The following is a 19,412-nucleotide window of genomic DNA, read 5'->3' on the forward strand; positions in this document are numbered from 1 at the left end:
CAAATTGTTTGAGGAAATGCCTTATAACTGGTTAATATTGCTGTGAACAAATCTCCAGAAACACACTCCAGAATGTGTGTTTGGAAATTGTAGAAGTCAGTTGGATGAGTAACAAGATCTTTCTCCCACTGAAAACTATTAAATTCCGTTCTTTTGAATTCTTTTGGCGACAGAGAAAGACTGGACTTAGAGTTGTCAAGTTCAAAAAATGATATTTATTTTTACATTTCCGGAAATGGGGACCCGCCACACGAACACACAAGCTCAGGTCTGAGAGTAGTAGATACGCATGTACAAGCTACATGCGTATCTATATCCCTGATATACGTCACACACACAGTTTACTTAGTTCCTTTTTTTCTGTCTGGTCTATTAATATGCCTGTGCACTAAAACTTCCTGTTCTCTGCAGAAGCATGCAGTTTCCTGTCAGTACTTTTGGCTCAGACTCTACTTAGAGTTGGCCCTTTTAGACTATATTAAAAACAAGTAACAATAAGCACTAAATAAGGACTAAATAATAACAATATATTAATTTTGTGACAAAACTCAACGTTCAGATGAGCCAAATCCTTTTGGGGGGATTTTTTTCTTTTTAACCGGATGATTAACCATGTATTAAGACAGTGATTCTTTTTTTTGTTTTGTTTTTGTCTGTTCTTTATTTTTAGACTGAGTGATTGTTTCCTCTCAGAGAGAAGCTGTGAAGCTCTGTCCTCAGTTCTCACCTCCCAGTCCTGTAGTCTGAGAGAGCTGGACCTGAGTACCAACAACCTCCAGGATTCAGGAATTACGTATCTGTGTGCTGCACTTCAAAGTCCACACTGTACACTGGAAACTTTCAGGTCAGATCAAAAGAAATTCCACTGTATGCATAAGAAAAAAATCATTATCAAATGAAATCATTTGCATTTACACATTTGATATTCGTCAACTGCGTTTGTTTGTTGTTGTTTTAGAGTATTTTTCATTATTTCTAGGTTAGAATAAGTAAAATCATGCAACAACATTTACAGCCACCTCTTACAGAATTTTGAATATTTCTATATTTTGTAACTTGTCACGGGTGGCACAGGAATGGACCAAAAAGCAGATGCAGGGAGTGAAGCGGACTGGCTTAACTTGAGATTCAAGATTCAAGATCCTTTTATTTGTCACATAAATAGTTATACAAGTATAACAAGCAGTAAAGTGTGACCTGATACACTCCTCGACTGTGCTAAATAGAGAGAGAAAAACATTATATACAGTAAGTAAGTAGATATATACAAAGAGGACATTATGTGTAATAAGTGAATGAATTATATAAATTCAATAGAATAAAACAATCTGGAAATTTACAGTTCAAAATTTTGGAATGTACATTGAGTGAGTGAAGTCAGAAGGATCAGTCATGATATATGTGAGTGTTGTCTCAGTTCATTATGGTTGATTTTGTGTGTGTGTGTGTGGGGGGAGGGGGGCTTTAACACATGGATGGCCTGAGGGTAGAAGCTCCTATTGAACCTCTCTGTTCTTGGCCAGATGGTGTGGAACCTTTTCCCTGAAACTGGAACAATTTTTTGCTGGGGTGGAACAGGCCCTTCAGTATCTGAGTTGCTGTGGTCCAGCATCTCTTGGTGTAAATGTCCTGTAGGGAGTGGAGAGCAATCCTGCAGCATTGTTCTGCTGTACCTATCACTCTCTGAAAAGCTTTTTTGTCCTTGACACAGCTGTTTCCATACCAGCACGTGATGTTCTGTGTTAGGATGCTCTCCACAGCACCTGTATAGAAAGTCCTGAGGATCTCTGGAGAGACCCTGAACTTCCTCAGTTGTCGGAGGTGGTACAGGCGCTGCCTAGCCTTTTTGGTCTGGACCTGAATGTGGGCAGACCATGTCAGATCTGAGGAGATGTGTACACCGAGGTACTTGAAGGACTGTAGTCTCTACTGGAGCTCGGTTGATGACAGTGGGCTTGTAGTCTCTGTGCTCTTCTTCTGAAGTCCACCACCAGCTCCTTGGTATTGCCGACATTCAGCTGGAGGTGGTTATCCTGGCACCACGATGCCAGATTCTTCACTTCATCCATATAGGCCGCCTCATCATTGTTGGAGATGGCGGCCAACACCACTGTGTGGTCAGCAAACTTCACAATGGTATTGGACCCATGAGTGGCCGCACAGTCTGAAGTGTAGAGGGAGTAGAGCAGTGGCGAGAGTTGAGCTGTGTTTATGGTGATCCTGTCAGAGATGCACCTACCCACCCTCACCACCTGAGTTCTGCCAGTGAGGAAGTCCAACACGCATGCACACAGATGGCTATTGAGTCCTAGATCCCTCAGCTTTCTGTACAGTCTGCCGGACACTATTCTGTTAAACGCTGAACTGTAATCAACAAACAGCAGTTGTACATAGTGTGATGGCCAGTGGGCTGGTCTTGTGTTCTTATTTTCTTGTTTTTCTTGTTGCCCGTCTCTTTTAGGTATGTGGTAGGTGAAGCTAACCCAATTACAGCACACCTGAGAAGGACAGTCCCTGTATATAAATGCACCTTGACTGAACCTTTGCTGTCTCTTTCTTCGTCTGGCACTCATTATGTTCATTTGGTCCTTCAGTTCTGGCTGTTGTATTATTTAACCTGTGTTAAAGTTTCTTCACCTTATTTCATTAAAAAATATCTTACAGCCTTTAAAAGCCTGGGTATTGTCTGCCACTTGCTTGCCATGTCCTTTGAGCCGGGTTTTGACACATAGTTACCCTGTTTCTTGTCCATGTGGCTAAGGGTGGTGTATAGGACTTGCACAATGGCATCTTCTGTGGATCTGTTGGGTCGGTAGGCAAACTGGAGCAGATCTGTGGTGTTTGGGATTTAGGAGGAGATTATGTTTTTCAACAGCCTCTCAAACACCTTCATAACCACCAAAGTCAGTGCAACTGACCAGTAGTCATTGGCAGGCATGGCATTGGCAGGCAAGAGGGCTTGTTGTTCTTGGGCACATGGATGATGATCTTGAAGCATGTGGGGACCACAAACTTAGCCAGGGACTCGTTGAAAATGGAAGTGAACATACCTGCTAGCTGGTCAGCCCAGCACTCCAGCAAACGGCCGCTGATGCCATCTGGTCCTGCCTCTTTCCTTGTGCTCACTCTCATCAGGGCCGCTTGGACATTGTGCTCTGCGATGCTGATTGCCGGTTCCTCTCTGACGACATCACCGTCCTCAGTTGTCAGGCAGTTGTTAGCATTAGCCGCTTGGCTAACCGCAAAGCGGGCATAGAACTCGTTCACCTCGTTGGCGAGAGTAGACTAGGCGTTGATCGTCACCGTGTCCCTGGCTTTATAATCTGTGATTGCGCATAGTCTGTGCTATATGCTCCGTGTGTCACACTGGGTGAATCGAGACTCCACACTCTCCCGATACAGGCGTTTGGCATCCGTCAGCACGCGCTGATCCATGACAAATGCTGCGACCAGGTGGCAGGGTTCTGAGTAGTCAAACAGCGCAGAGCTGCCTCTAACTCCTGATTTAGCCGTTCGGTCTGCCCGTTGGTTTGTGGGTGATAGCCAGAGGTAAGACATGATTTGGCTCCTAGACAGAACAGAAAGCTTTCCATGTTTGAGAAATTAACTATAATCCTCAGTCTGACAAGGTCTCAGTGGTGATGCCATGGAGCCTGAAAACATGATCTATTAGTATATTAGGTGTCTCTGCATCTGAATGAAGCTTCTGCAGGGTGACAAAGTGAGCTGTCTTGGAAAATCTGTCCACAGTAGTCAGAATTACAGTCTTGTGGTTTGATGGCAGGAGACCTGCGACAAAATCGCACATTCCTCGGCTTTGATGTATTGCCAGTTTTTGAGGGGTTGTTGAAGGACACATTACACATAAACCTGGTGTTCTGCTAGAGAGTTGGAGAAAATAAGAATATCATCCAATTAAACAAAGACAAATTGGTTGAGAATATCAACTCAGTGCATCATTGACAAGGGCTTGGAAAATGGCTGGGGTGTTGGTGAGGCCGAATGGCATGAAAAGGTATTCAAAATTTCCTTAGTGGGTTGTTAAAATCCGTTTTCCACTCGTCACCCTCCCTAATACTGATCAAGTGGCAAGCATTGCAGAGATCCAATAGCGCCCTGGAGTGACTCAAATACAGAATTTATCAAAGGCAGGAGATATTTGTTCTTTATGGTGATGTCATTGAGACCCCAATAATCTATGCAGGGCCTCAATGACTTGTCCTTCTTAGCCACAAAACAGAAACCTGCTCCAACAGAAAAAGCGAAGGGTCAGTGATGTCTGCTGCCAAAGACTCCTGAATATACTTCCCCATGGCCTCCATCTCTGGCCAGGAAAGATTGTATAGCCAGCTAGATGGAAGAGCGATGCAAGAGAGTGTTAGGATGCCTGGGTCATTGACCCCGGGTTTTAAGTTTATTATATTATTTATCATTTCTATTCTTTGGTTTCTTTGTTAGAGTTCTGTCTTATGGTTTATGTCTCTGTGTAATCCTTAGTTGCTGTCTCCCCTGTCTGCTATATCCCCGTGTCCGGTCAGTGTCTGTGTCTGCCCTGGTCCCACGTCTCTGTTCCCTCTGTTGTAGTGCCTGCCTGTGAGTCTGTGTCTGTAAGTTCAGTCTGTGTTATGTTTCCTGTTTTACTTTGAAAGTCCTTGTCTCATGTAAATGCATCTGGTTTTGCTTCCTTTGTCTCGTTAGACCTGATTTGCCCCAGCTGTGTTTCCCTCCTGTTACCCATTCCCTGATTGCTCCCTCTATGTATTTTAGCCCTGTGTTTCAGTTTGTCGGTGTCGCAATCTACCCTCATCTTGCTGGGTGTTCTGTCTGCGTAAGTTTATTTTGTATTCCTAGTTTTGTTACCCTTTTGAGTTTTGCATTAAATCTGAGTTTGAGTTCACGTTTTGCCTCTGAGTGTCTGCACTTTGGGTCCTCCTACTACCACTCCTGCCTGCACACAGCCTTCACATGACAGAGAGGAGGTCAATGGTGCAATTGTGGGGTCAGTGTGATGGCTGGGAAAGAGGTTTGTCCTTGCTAAAAATGTTTTGGAGGTCATGGTACCCTTTCAGAACCAGCAAGAGTTCAGGAGAAATCACGTCTGAAGGTGCAGTAGTGGTGGGAGCAGAAGGCAGACCAGAGCAAAAACACAAAGAATGACAGGTTAAACTCTAGTTGATTACCTTGCAAGTATTCCAGTCCAGATGTGAGTTGTGTTTCTCCAACCAGGGAAATCCAAGGTTAAGTGGCACTTTATTTTGTAAGGTAGACGTTACAATAATACATACAGAGAAAAGCCCAACAATCGTATGGCCCACTATGAGCAAGCACTTTGGTGACAGTGGGAAGGAAAAACTCCCTATTAACAGGAAAAAACAACTTGCGCAGAACTAGGCTCAGGGAAGGGCAGCCATCTCCAGTGACCAGTTGGGGAGAGAGAAGGAAGACAGGATGAAAGACATTCTGTGGAAGAGAGCCAGAAATCAATAGCAAGTATGGTTCAGTGCAGAGTAGGGATGGGTATCGTTTAGGTTTTATCCGATACCGGTGCCAAACCGGTACTTTTGAAACGGTGCCGGTGCTTAAACAGTTCTCGAACCGATGCTTAAAGAATGGAGAACACAAACTTTGTCCAAAAATCTCTTATGTTTTTTTTTTTAAGAAGTCTCTTTTTTTGTGCAAAATGATAACCAAGTTAGTCTTTTCTGTTGATATAACATACCTCCTCTGGTTGGAACCGGTGCATTTCTCGGCTTTTAAAAAAAATGCTATGCATCGCCAGGTGTTTCATCAGATTCGAGGTGTTACCTCGTTTGTACAGTATCACCTTAAAGCACTTGTTGCAGGCTGCTGAGGTTGCATCTTTTGCCATGAAGTACAGCAAGGCTTTTGACCGCTTCGCCTTGGGCATTTTAAATCTGTAGCTCAGCTCTAAAAGAACTTACGTACCTGGCCCCGCCTACTATCCTCAGAAACGTAAAATGATTGGCTAAAATCTAAAGAATCTCAAGAGAGATTCTCTTTCTCTCATCTCAAGAAAAAAAAGCACAGAAATAAAGCACCGAAATGTGCGCTGCTTTTTGGTCTGGTTACTACCGTTTATGTCAGAACCGGTGCCATGATGGCACCGGATACCGGTACCCATCCCTAGTACAGAGAGGTCTATTAACCCTTTAAAACCAGTCAGTGCGGGCATGTCCCGTTTTGCGTAACTATTTTTAAATCTCTCTAGAACTGGAACCAGGTAAGGTAGCGCAATCAATTTTTCTTTTTTTTGCATATGAATCTAGAGGAGTTGTACTTAAATGTTATGCCATTGGCTTGTCCTAGGTCATGGTTTCCTTTGTTAGATCCCAGTTACCCCTGTACAGGTGGTCTGGACCGACTCTCCATCCTTTGGGTCAGAGTCCCTTAATCCCTACGGGTATTACCCTGATAGGTGAAGTTGAGACTAGTTTAAACTAAGTGCCCGCTCTGCACTACCTCTGACTCTATGCTCTCATTAACAGCCTTAATGAAACATATTTGTCAGCCACAATTATTAATGGTAGCTCTGCTCTAATGATTTATGGCACTTGCTATTGTGCTGAGTAAAATTTAGTGACCTGGACAGTAGGTCCCAAGGACGTGTTATAATGAGTTACTAGAATAACCTATAAGAACCCTAAATCTGATGCTATGAGTTAACACACATAAAGTCTTACCCACTTACTGTTTTAAGGAAGTAATAGAATGAATCTCCACAATTCTGACTTTAAATGCAGATAGATAATTTTTATTAAAGCAAGATTTCAGCAGGGTTTAGCAAACGGCTTAATTTTTAATTCAGTCAAATCAAATCAAAACAATCAATTTATCACACTATAAATCCTAACTATTCTGTTGCTAAATGACTACAACCATTGTTGAGGTGGAAGGAAGGAAGATCATCGTGCGTGCCGATAGAATCCAGCTCCCTGCTGTGTTGGAAGAAGTCCAAACGAAAGATAAAGTGTAGCCCAGTACAAGGCTCCCCGACTTCACCTTCTTGACTCCAATCCTAACTCAGCATACGATGAGTACGCAGTTCAAAATTTATAATCCAATCAGTTGCTCGACAGTGAAGGGCTATGACTTCTCCTCTGCCATTCCTTGCTCGAAGTTTTCTCACTGCGGATCTTCAGTCTCTTCACATCCAACTCATCGACTCGGGACTAGAGAAAAAAGCCCCTCTCTGCTTCTGCCTCTCATTTTTATACACCTCTACGGACCTATCTAGACATGTCTAGGCATCTACCGGCGGAAACACCATCTACGGACATGTCATGTTCCTCCTTAGGCCCACCCTTTGCTCTTTGACGCACTGGCATAACTTGCAGTTTTAGTGCATTTCCTTTCTTTCACCCAACAATGCTGCAGCTCAACTAATAACTCTTAAGTTTCGTACAACCAAAAATCACTTCTCCTTTTTCTCATGTCTTAAGGACGTTTAATTCACGCACACCCATTATGATTTATTATTAATCTTTTAGCAATGCAATGCATACATAACTCTTTTTATTTGATTCTGTGCTTTAACAGACACAACAATTTTCCTTATTTCCATCCCCGTCCTCACTCCACTTGTGACGAACATGCTGGAGATTCTCACACTCTTCTGACACCTTCCACATAAAGCTTTGCAAAAAATAGCATAAAAGCCACTTGCAGCAACAAAAACATAATATTCCAGAAACACGCTTTGCCAATTTGATCAGCTGTTTGCAACACTTCCTAGGTTGGGATAGACGTCAGTGCAAACTATCGTATGTCCGCCATTACCTGGCCAAAACCGGAAGTGGTTTTTTACCTTCAGGGCCTTGTAAACCTATGCTGGCATTTTTAAAAGTCATGTTTGACTTTATGCTTTTCTGTATACTTTCTGGGATGCTTAGAACTCAAATTGCTGGAAATAGTTTATTTTGATGCACATGCTTTTGTTTGGGGTTTATTTGCAAGTATCCATTGTAATATTTATTTTCGTGTTTTCTTCAGTATATAAAAATTGGAGTATCTCAAAAATGAAATTTTGAAGACACTCAAAATAAATTTCCTGTGGTTGGAAACTATTTTGTGCAACTTTTATGTATTTACAGTTTTGAGGAATAAACCTCTTAAATTTCTCTAACTAGAAATATATATGTAATATAGAGATAAGCTCTGGGGGACTTGGTTCTATGGTAGGTCTTAAAGGGTTAACACATAGTGAGTGAGGAAGGTGACTGAAGAAGAAATACTCAATGCATCATGGGAATCCCCTGGCAGCCTACATCTATTGAAAATAACTAAGGGAGGATTCAGTGTCACCTGATCCAGCCTGTTAAGGAATATATATATTTTCTTAGTGCTTATTTTCTGATTATTTTGTTTATGTATTTTAATAACAGGCCAGCTTTGACTCACAAACAAATTGCTCAGCCAGATTGGAACCGTGCAGAACAGGAAGTCTTGTGCAGAGCTGCAGAGGCAGTATATTGAGAACAGGAAACAGATGCAGACAGAAAAAGCAGAACTAGGGCAGAGGGTAGCACACGTAATCACTCCACCAGCAAGACACACACACGCATCAAGTAAGGGCAAAGTGTAGCGCAAAAGTTGTTTTGATCGAAACTGTGGATGACGTGAGTACCAAAATAACACAGGAGGGACCTGATTATAATATAGGCTATAGGCTTCAAATACTTCAGATCTGCCGATGCTTAGCAGTGTGCACATCCACTTTCTGGAAAGTAATGATTGAATAAAATGGTTGTAAATATTTTGACCACTCTGAGTCTGCGTCTTCTCTGTCCAGTAGAACAATAAAAAGAACTGGGTTCAATAGGCCCTAACTATGTGATTTAGCAAAAAGGAAAGTTTGAAGCCTAATCTTAAAAATAAGAGATAGTGTCTGTCTCCTGAATCCAAACTTGAAGCTGGTTCTATAGAAGAGGGGCCTGAAAACTGAAGGCTGTGCCTCCCATTCTACTTTTAAATACTCAACAAGTAAACCTGCAGTGTGAGAGCGAAGTGCTCTAATGGGGTGAAATGGTACTATAAGATAAGATTGGGACTGATTATTTAAGACGTTGTATGTGAGGATCAGGATTTTGAATTCAATTCTAGATTTAACAGGAAGCCAATGAAGGGAAGCCAATATAGGAGAAATATGCTCTCCCTTTCTAGTTCCTGTCAGTACTCTTGCTGCAGCATTTTGGATTAATTGAAGGCTTTTCTGGGAGTTTTTAGGACAGCCTGATAATAATGAATTACAGTAGCCCAGTCTAGAGGTAATAAATGCATGAACTATTTTTTTAGCGTCACTCTGAGACAGGATATTTTTTAATTTTAGAGATGTTGGGCAAATGGAAGAAAGCAGTCCTACATATTTGTTTAATATGTGCATTGAAGGACATATCCTGGTAAAAAAAAAAAAAAAAAAAAAATGACTCCGCAGTTCATCACAGTGTTACAGGGGGCCAAGTTAATGCAATTAAGAGTAAGAATCTGGTCAGATTTTTAAGATTTTCAGAGCCGAGTACAATAAACTCAGTTTTATCTGAATTTAGAAGCAGAAAATTAGAGGTCCTCCAGCTCTTTATGTCCTTAAGACATTCCTGCAGTTTAACTAATTGGTGTGTGTTATCTGGCTTTATGGATAGATAAAATTGGGTGTCATCTGCATAGCAGTGAACATGAATGCTATGCCTTCTGATGATACTGCCTAATACTGCATATATAATGTAAACAAAATTGGTCCTAGCAATGAACCCTGTGGAACTCCATAATTAACCTTAGTGTTTGAACAGGATATGAACAAATTTGAATCTATTAGATAGATATGATATAAACAACTGTTGCACAGTACCTGTAATACCTGCAGCATTCTCGAATCACTCTAATAGGATATTATGGTTTACAGTATGCACTGAGGTTTAGCAGGACAAGCACAGAGATGAAGGCCTGTGGTACATAGCCGATTTTTGAAGATCGGTTGATCTTATTTAAGATTGAAGCCTTAATTAATGGCAGGACTCCTTTGAGCAGTCCAGTAGAAATGGGGTCTAAAAGACACATTGATTGTTTGGAGGAAGTAATTACTCAAGTTAACTCAGAAAGATCAATTGGAGAAAAAGACTAAACGAATATCAATGGTACTAAAAGTAGCTGTAGATAATGCTACGTCTGTGAGATGACTGTGAGTCCTTTTTTCTCTAATAGTTAAAATTTTATTTGTGAAGAAGAATTCATTACAAGTTAACACTAAAGGAATAGTTGGCTCAACAGAGCTTTGACTTTTTGTCAGCCTGGCTACTGTGCTGAAGAGAAACCTAGGGTTGTTCTTATTTTCTTCAATCTGTGATGAATAGTAAGATGTTCTAGCTTTACATAGGGCTTTTTTTTTTAAAATAAAGCAGCAAACTATTTCTCCAGGCTAAATGATGATCTTTTAGATTCAATGCAACAGTGAATTTATTTACAAATGACTAGTCAAAGTGCACAGCAAGAATCTCCCCGAGAGATGGGTCTGAATAGAGAGAAAGAGAGAGAGTGGAGTTAGCAATATGCGCTGCCTGTGATGGGGAGCGATTGTACGGTCTGAAAAATGAAGGATGAAGCTGGCTAGCTTCTGCACAGATGAGTAGCTCTGCAGGGTTGGGGGCCGAGGAACGTCTGGGGTGTCACTGATCCAAGAAGCGTGAGCGTGACTTCCAAGCAAGCAGGTGAGAGTAACCCGCTGATTGTGCAGGTGAGTAGCAGCCCAGGTCGTTGTGAGTGAAGCAGCAATTTGGACGATCAGGTAAGCATGGAGTGAGCGTAGGACACAGATGACCTGGCATCGTGATGGTCCTTAAAACTGCTGAATTTGATCGCCAATGATGAGTTGCAGTTGAAGAGGGCAGGACCAAGCTTGGAGGTCTCCACCCATTGAGAGATCGCTACTTTGGCAGGGAGAATAGCAGATCCCTGATCACCGACACTTATAAAAAGCCATTTTTGTTGTTGCTGTTTCATTTTTAGATTAAGTGGATGTTTTCTGTCAAAGAGAAGCTGTGAAGCACTGACCTCAGTTCTCAGCTCCCAGTCCTCTACTCTGAGAGAACTGGACTTGAGTAACAACAACTTACAGGAAACAGGAGTGGAGCTTCTGTCTGATGCACTGCAGAGTCCAAATTCTACACTGGAATCTCTGAGGTCAGATCAAAAGATATTTTATTTTTCATCAAATTACATAATCAATCTTTTAAAAGTGTAGTTACTAGAGGTCAGCCTCACCAATTTTTTTGTTGTATCTTACTGTTTGTTATTGTTTCCAAGTCACAGTAAAGTGCCATGTTTCTCATATGTTTAAAATAGGTGATAGCAGTGATATCCAGTAACACAGCATTGAATGTTGATAAATCTATTAATTTCTCATTAGAGTATCAATATACTTTAATTCTTAATTCTTAATAAGTCTTTTTGTCTTTGTGTTCTTTATTTTTTAGACTGCGTGTCTGTAACCTTTCAGAGAGAAGCTGTGAAGTTCTGTCCTCAGTTTTCAACTCCCAGTCCTCAACTCTGAGAGAGTTGGACCTGAGTGACAATGACCTGGAGGATTCAGGAGTGAAACTTCTGTCTGCTGCATTGGAAAGTCCACATTGTACACTAGAGAGTCTCAGGTCAGGATTCAGAAATTTCTATGCTGTATTATTTAGAATCTGTATTAGATTACTGATTAAATAGGTAAAGCTTATAGAAAGTCTTGTATTTTTTTTAACCTTTTGATTGGATTATCAGACTCTGAATTACTCCCCAGAAGCTGATTCTGCTCATCTGGTCATAGCGTTTTCAGTGGGAGAAACATTTTGTCACTCATCCAAGTGACTTCTTAAGTGTCAGCACACTGCAGGTTTTCCACACCTTATAAACAGTACCTTTGTGCAATAATTTAAATTGAATGAGCTCACTGAATGAACAATCGGTTGTGAGGCTAGTTCCTTGTTCATTAATATGCAAATTGTCATGACCAAAGGCCATTATTGATGTGTAGTCGGGGCTGAACAACTAAAGGCTCTGAGATCCATGGTAGCCAGGTGAGCAGGTGGAACAGACAGAAGGAAAGCTGAAAAAGAGCAGAGTGTACAAGGAGGTGAGTACGTATGGAAGAGATCAGAGAAATATGGAGGAGTGAAGTTATCAAGCTCTTTAAAAGTAAGAAGCAGGATCTTGAAATTTATACAGGGGTGAATTGGAAGCCAATGGAGCTGTTTAAGAACAGGTCTTGGATATGATATGATCAGCTGTACTTTGAACTAACTGCAATTTATGGAGAGATTTATGAGGTAGACCATAAAGAAGTCAATTACAGTAATCTAAACGAGATATGACAAAAGCATCAGCAAGAATGGTGGTACTGTTTGGAGTGAGTGAAGGATGAAGGAGGTTAATATTATAAAGGTGAAAATAGGAAGACCGAGTGATATTATTTATATGTGCTGTGAGGGAAAAAGTGCTATCGAGGATGACACCAAGACTCTTAACCTGAGGGGAGGGTATGACAACAGAGTTATCAGTGGATAATGAAAACCTTTTGGTTGGAACTTTAGTCAGTTTTGATTTGGTGCCTATTAAAATAAATTCTGTTTTATTGCCATTAAGTTTAAGAAAGCTGTGATTAAACCAGACCTTGATTTCACTTAAACAGTCAGGAATGGATGCGGGTGGGAGAGTAGCTGTGGGTTTGAAGATAAGTAGAGCTGGCGGTCGTCTGCATAGCAGTTAAACTGGATTTTATATTTCTTGAAAACAGAACCTTGGGGTACACCAGAGTTAACTGGAGTAGATATTGATCTGTGAGTAAGTAATTAAACAAACTGTGAATGGCTAGAGTGATACGATGTAAACCAGGCAAGTGCTGTAACACTGATGCGAATAGATGCTAATTTATGAAGAAGGATGTGGTGAGAGATAGTATCAAAAGCTGCTGTGAGGTCAAGAAGAATGAGGCTGGTGATGAGTTCAATAGTGATTTTTACTAGAGCTGTTTTTGTACTATGAAGTACAACACACACACGCACACGCACACGCACACACACACACACACACATTTAACAGTATTGCATATAACATACTGTAGCCAAATCCTGCTCAAATGGAATGTCCTCTCTAATATTGTAGGGTCTGCTGCTTCACAACAACTTTTTACATCAGTTGTCGCTTTATAATGCTAACTTGAATTAAATGGATGAAATTTATGAAGGTTGTTGTAATCTGGAGAAAAAGGCTAAATAAAGAAAATAATTTAGTCTTCAGTGAAGTATAATAATAATGACAGATAGTTGTTTTGTGTGTCTGCAGTTTGTCACGCTGTCTTATCACAGAGGAAGGCTGTACTTCTCTGGCCTCAGCTTTGAGCTACAACCGGTCCCGTCTGAGAAAGCTGGACCTAAGCTACAATGATCCAGGAGACTCAGGAATGAAGCTGCTGTTGGCTGGACTGAAGGATCCACGCTGGAGACTGGACACTCTCAGGTATGGAGAGAAAGTCTCTCACTTCCTGTTGGTTTTATGCAGATGTGACATGAACAATCACATATGGAGTAAGATATTCAAGGGCAGAAACACTGACCAAGCTGAGTAATAAATATATATTACTCTAAGAGTTCTCAAAGAAGACGTTTCCAGGAAATCTTCCTATTTGTCAGTTGATTGCAAATTTGCATGTTGTTGTGTCTTGATTGTGTCTAATGGATTTCTGAATTTTGGCCATCAGTTTTTTGGATCATGAACATTAGTCAAATTGTTGGAACCTTTGGTATGAGCCTGTCTGGATTACTACCCTGATATAGGATAATGGACTAGAATAACAAAGTTGAAGAGGTAATTGCAGGCTAGCCAACAAGCTATCGGGTGTTAAGGGTCCGAAATTGAGGACGAGAGTAAAACAATCATGGTCCAGAAAAGGTCAATCAAACAATTGATTTTTAATGAATACACGCAGCGTGGAGAGGTGCAAACTGCAAAACAGTTGTACATCTCTGCCCAAAATACACTCTAGATTGCTTTTATAACATCGGGGTATTATGACGCCCCCTCATGCGTTTACAAGCACATTATTTGCATGTTCAGAACATTATTTGCCTCTTCTACAGACACTGATCAATCTTAAGAGATAACTGCAGAGACAGGAGTTCCCCTTTCTGGCATCCATCCAAATATGGTGGTGAGGTCCCCATGGACTTGTCTTCCTCTCTGCGTCACCTGTTGCTAGGCAGACTCAAATGCAACAAGAAGCTGAATACATTCAGGCCTTCACTCAGCCACTATTTTACTGTAACAAAATACTCAGCATATAAGCTTTTAAGATTATAGATTTAACTCAACGATTTAAAGTGGTTATAACTGCACCTATAATAAACATGTTAATATTTGATTATGATAACCCCTGTAATACAAATTATAACATAATGCCAGCAACTTCAATAAACACTTTGATGAAATGATAATTACTACAATGTTAAGGATGGTGGTTATATACAGTTCAGCAGTAAACTAATTTCTTTAAATATTACAATCCCCTCTCTTGACCTCTTGCCCACAAGAGGTCACTATACTATGTCTTGTGTCACCGCTCGACCCACTCTGTCACCTCTACATCCATTAATGGCACCATGGGCGCCAAAACCACCATTCCCAGGTCCACTACCTTCGCTCTGACCCTCTCTTGCCGTCCCCTGACTCAGCAAATCAGACAATAACCTCATGTCATCTAAGTGGTCCAGTAATAAAACGCCAGCTCCCACTTAAAAACACTTCATGCTTAAGTGGTCTCTGCTCCTTTCCTGGGTCCCTCTCTAGTGGAAATCTAGTGGAATGGACCCTCGTCATCAATCACTAAGTAAACTAAATTGGCGCAGGTCTCAAATAAGAAGTAGAAGACACTTGGGCCCTCACTCAGGCCTGCTACTAGATTTATGTGTATTGTAAGCATGCATGCAATTAACCTGCTATGTTCTCATCTTCCCGCAACATGTATCACCTGGACACTCTCACCAGTGAAGCTTAAAACCCTCTTGGATAGAACATCAACTCTAAACGAGTACAGATATGCAATGTGTATAAAATGAACTAAACCTGTGAATAGAATGAATGTGATGACAAACATATTCAATGCAATATGAACCCTGTAAACAATATTACTGATAAACAATGCTGTAAAACATGTTCTTAATGCAATCATAATAATGCAGATTATATAATAGGAATAAAAGAATTTCTGAATCCCCACATTCCCTCAGTGCCCACTGTAAAGTGTAAAAGATACAATTAGCTTTCTCCTGGTAAAAGGTCCTACATTATTTTCTCAACCTTTGGAAACCTCCTCTATCGAGTTAACCCATTTCATTTTTTCAAACTTAGGCCTGATTTCTTCGCCCCCTTTAACGGGTAGCGCCTATCCGGTCTGAACACTGTGTTTGGGCAATTTACGAATTGTTGCAGGATTTCTATGTTATGTAAATTTCCTCTCATCCCTTTTATGCTTCCATTATAACCTGTGTCTAACAAGCTTTTGACCTTTTTTGTAATATAAACAACTAGGTGTATTTGTGCTCTGTTTTTCTCCTTTCTCTGGTTGGTTCCGTTCGGTCTGGGGCTTCCAGGATTCTCGCCCCCCTAAGTCGCTGTGGTCCTGAAATCTTCTCCTGTAAAAGATAGAAAACAAAAACCTCTCTCTGCTCCACCTCACTAATCTATTGTGTTCATCCAATGTTCCTTTAATTATTCAAACTTGGTTCACAATATCATGTTCTGGGCTTTATCCTTTTTATTAACTTTACTTAATCTCAATACTCTTTATGTGTGTGAGCAACGCTTTTAGTTCTATTAAACACACCCAGGGTAAAATATACACCATCCCCATGTCAGCCTAACTCTCCGCTAGAAAGCACGCTTCAGAATTTCTATCAGGATTTACACCTCTTTTTGCTTCAAGCATATACCTAACATGCAAAAATTACTGTTAATGCCAGTTACACAAGTTTCCATTATTTACAACATTTTGTTTCACCCGTCTCAGCCTCACATGTTTCCTGTTCACTTATTACATGTATTCATCTTTAACACCTTTTACCTCATTAGTTGCTAAGCAGAAACAAAACACCATGTGTTCCACCTTTGCCCTATAAAATAAATCTATGTCATATTTGTGTCTGTAAGCATGTTTTGCATTCATTCATTACACTCCACGCCATCCCTGCAAGTTAAGAGCTATACAGTTAAAAGCTACAGGCCTTTGGCCTCGCCTATTTTAAATCAAGCAGGGGAGTTTCATTTTACTTTAAAAATAACTCTATTTAAAAATAACAATTTCTGCCTCAATTTTACCATATCTAAATTATCAAAAACCCCAAAAGTCATATAATGATCCTAGAACCCATTTCAAATTACCTCTTAAATTCCCCCTTTATATTTGGACACACCAGATGTGTCCAAATAAATAAAAACTCAAAAACTCAAAATGCATCACCCGGGCTTAAGAAATTAAAGGAAAAAGGTTAGTCATATCATCTCTCAGAACAGCTCAGCAATCCTCCTCTCCGTGGATCTGCTCCGCCCTGAAAACCTGTGCTTAAGGAATAAAATCAATTTAATCATCATGTCAAATCTTCTCAAAGTCCTTGCTCCATGCAAAAGTCTGGATCCTTGGAATTTCCTGGAAACAAAACCTATACTTTATATTTCATACTCAACTCTCCCCCTTTATGATCCAATCTGTGTTACAACAAAGAAAACTTAAAACAGAACAGTTATCAATCATGTGTTTCTTCAGTTAATGGTAACATGAGTTATATCAAACAATGTTTCCCTTTTAGCATTTAACATTTTATAATGTAATAACATAATCCAACCCCAGTAAATAAAACAAAAATTCCCTCCAAGCAAACATCAGCATCCCCAGAATTAAGTCTTCCACTTGTCCTGCTTGTCAACATTTTATTCATCCCCACCTTGGTCCAGTCACACACTCACTCACATGCATTCACACATGATATTTTTTGCTGATCTGCAGCCTTCTGCGCACGTCATCAGATGCTCCACATCAGCAAAATGAGCTCAATCATTTGTTTTATTTCGTTTTTCCTTTTTAGGAAAATAGTTCTCTATACTTTTGACTGGATTGACTCGCTGCAATCCTTACTTGGTAATTTGTCCGCGCCGTCAGTTCACTCTCTTCCAGGCCTGCTTAGAGCAAAAATGAGAAAAAAGAGAGCTGATTGTTAGCTCATCAAAGTACAAAACAAAATCACCTGACAGGTTTTTTCTAAGTGCACTGTTATAAAACTATGGGCCCTTTTAGACATGTCCATGTTTATCAAAACTCCCTCTATTAAAATGAAAACAACAGCCCCAAAAATCTTAAACCATCTTAAATTTCACCCATTCAACGCACTGAAAACCTTGTCAAAACTGCACCGTTTTACACACAACCATGTCCCCTTAGACACTTCACCATACTTAGATTCAGCCTAAAACCTTACAACGATGTGTCAACACTAATTTATACACCTCCTAATCAAATTTGCACCTCTGAACAATCTACCCCTCCTTTAAGGCCTCAATCACACACACACAGCAAGCTCCTCTGTCCACATTCACACAAGCTCTCAAACTTTTTCCATACTCAGCCATATCTCAACAATTTAACTTGGCAAAAGAAATACATGTTTAAACTTTATCACATTATTGAATTATTTTCATTTTCTTTCTATACTAATCACTTATTTTGATCACTCAGTGCAAGAGCACTCCTAAGTCACCCTTATAAACACTTTTCTTTTGTTTTTTCCATCTATTTTAAATCTTTCCATCAATTTTATTAACCATTCACACCATTCTCTCACTCATACAAGCAGCAAGCAGATCTTCATTGCATATGCTTATGTTCTTAGCCAGATTTTAAATCAATATCTCTATGCATTAAGCTTTGATTAGACAAGCTTCATGAGCTTGTCTTTGTACGGTTAATACATTTTCTGTTTGTGTGTGGTATTTTGCATCTATGGCTTCGCAGTCTGTCAGACACCTTTCCAATTCTCCAGTTAAGCAGTCAGTTTTCTTTCCCCGAATTACTAACCCAAATTTTTGATCTCCCACCTTAAATAAAAGCACTCCTGGTCTTCAGCCAGGTGTTAGGGCTTGCTGTTCAGGTTCATGGACACATCATTCTGTGAACAATCCAACCAGAAACTTGCCTTAACATATCCAGTGATGTCAACCTATAATTTTCTTCCCGACTGCTGGATCTGGAGAGTTCGTCCAAGTCTGCTTTACTCCTGAAAATAACAAAACTAAGACATTTTCATTATTATCACCAGTGGTTAAATAACCCATTTCTCTATCTCTGGTCAGAAATACCAATTTTGCCAGGCATGTAAGCGTGTTCTTCCCTGCATTTTATGTTAATTGGGTGTAAACTGCTTCTTGATTAAATTAATTAATTGAGTTCTTCGTTGCCTTGCGATGTATTCATGTTAATGTACACTACGTGTAAGCTGTTTCTTCATTGCATCCTATATATTCATCTTTAATTTATGCATTTCACCACTGAGCTTTAGATTCAAACTATCTCACTTCTGATTCATTTCAAAATAATCTCACATGTAACAATTTGTATGTGTGTTTTCTATTCATTAAGGTAATGACAATTATTTTCGTTCATTATTCTTACCTTTTCTAATGTTTACCTCTTTGTTATGCTGTGGTGGACATCCCTAAACAATTCATGAGTTCAGGCTTCAATTTTTAATCCAATTATATCCTATATTCTCGCAGTCAAACTCGTCCAGCTTCATCTCTCACTGGTCCCTCTCTGCACAATGTCCTGTTCGGGCTCCAAAGCTCCAACAAACACAGTCTCCACTCAGCTGTTGTCTTCTTCTCTGTTTCTTTACAGTCTTTTCTTCCTTCAGTCTTATTTTCATTTGTTCTGTTTTCTTCTCCATTCATCCTTTCAGTCTTCTCTTCCAAGATTACTTCAAGCATGGCAAGTATGACACTCAATGTCCAGTGCTCTTCCACAGTTCTTTATCCCACTGTTCAACTGTCCAGCCTGTATTTTCACAGTACATGTTGCAGTACTCTTACATGCTGCTGCTGGTCGTCAGTCGTCATCAGTGTTACTGGATCAGTGGCACTGTCGTTTGCCTGCTGTATTCAAGTCCACGCTGTTCTGCCGGTCTTCATCAGGCGATTGACTGTCCTTTCCGTGTCTTCTCGGGGTGAAGGACAAAGTGAGAGGTCAAGCTGCACAATTTCGAGCCAAAGACTGGCTTATTTTCTCCCAATCCTATTAATCTGCTCTTCTGCTGCTGAACTCAAGGTTCCAAAGTTGAGAGACGCCCACCTGTATTGACACACTAAACCATATAATTAGT

General features: G+C 40.3%; 1 protein-coding gene across 1 annotated transcript in view; it reads left to right on the forward strand.

Moving 5' to 3' along the window:
• Nucleotides 1-19,412, forward strand: part of LOC120435165 (protein NLRC3-like) — a 137,380-nt gene that overhangs the window by 102,318 nt on the left and 15,650 nt on the right. The window contains exon 6 of the mRNA XM_039604196.1: nt 11,484-11,657. Coding sequence (XP_039460130.1) covers nt 11,484-11,657 — 174 coding nt within the window. The remainder of the gene's footprint in view (nt 1-11,483; nt 11,658-19,412) is intronic.

This window comes from Oreochromis aureus, linkage group 3, assembly GCF_013358895.1.
Source record: "Oreochromis aureus strain Israel breed Guangdong linkage group 3, ZZ_aureus, whole genome shotgun sequence".
In the NCBI taxonomy this organism is placed as follows: Eukaryota; Metazoa; Chordata; class Actinopteri; order Cichliformes; family Cichlidae; genus Oreochromis; species Oreochromis aureus.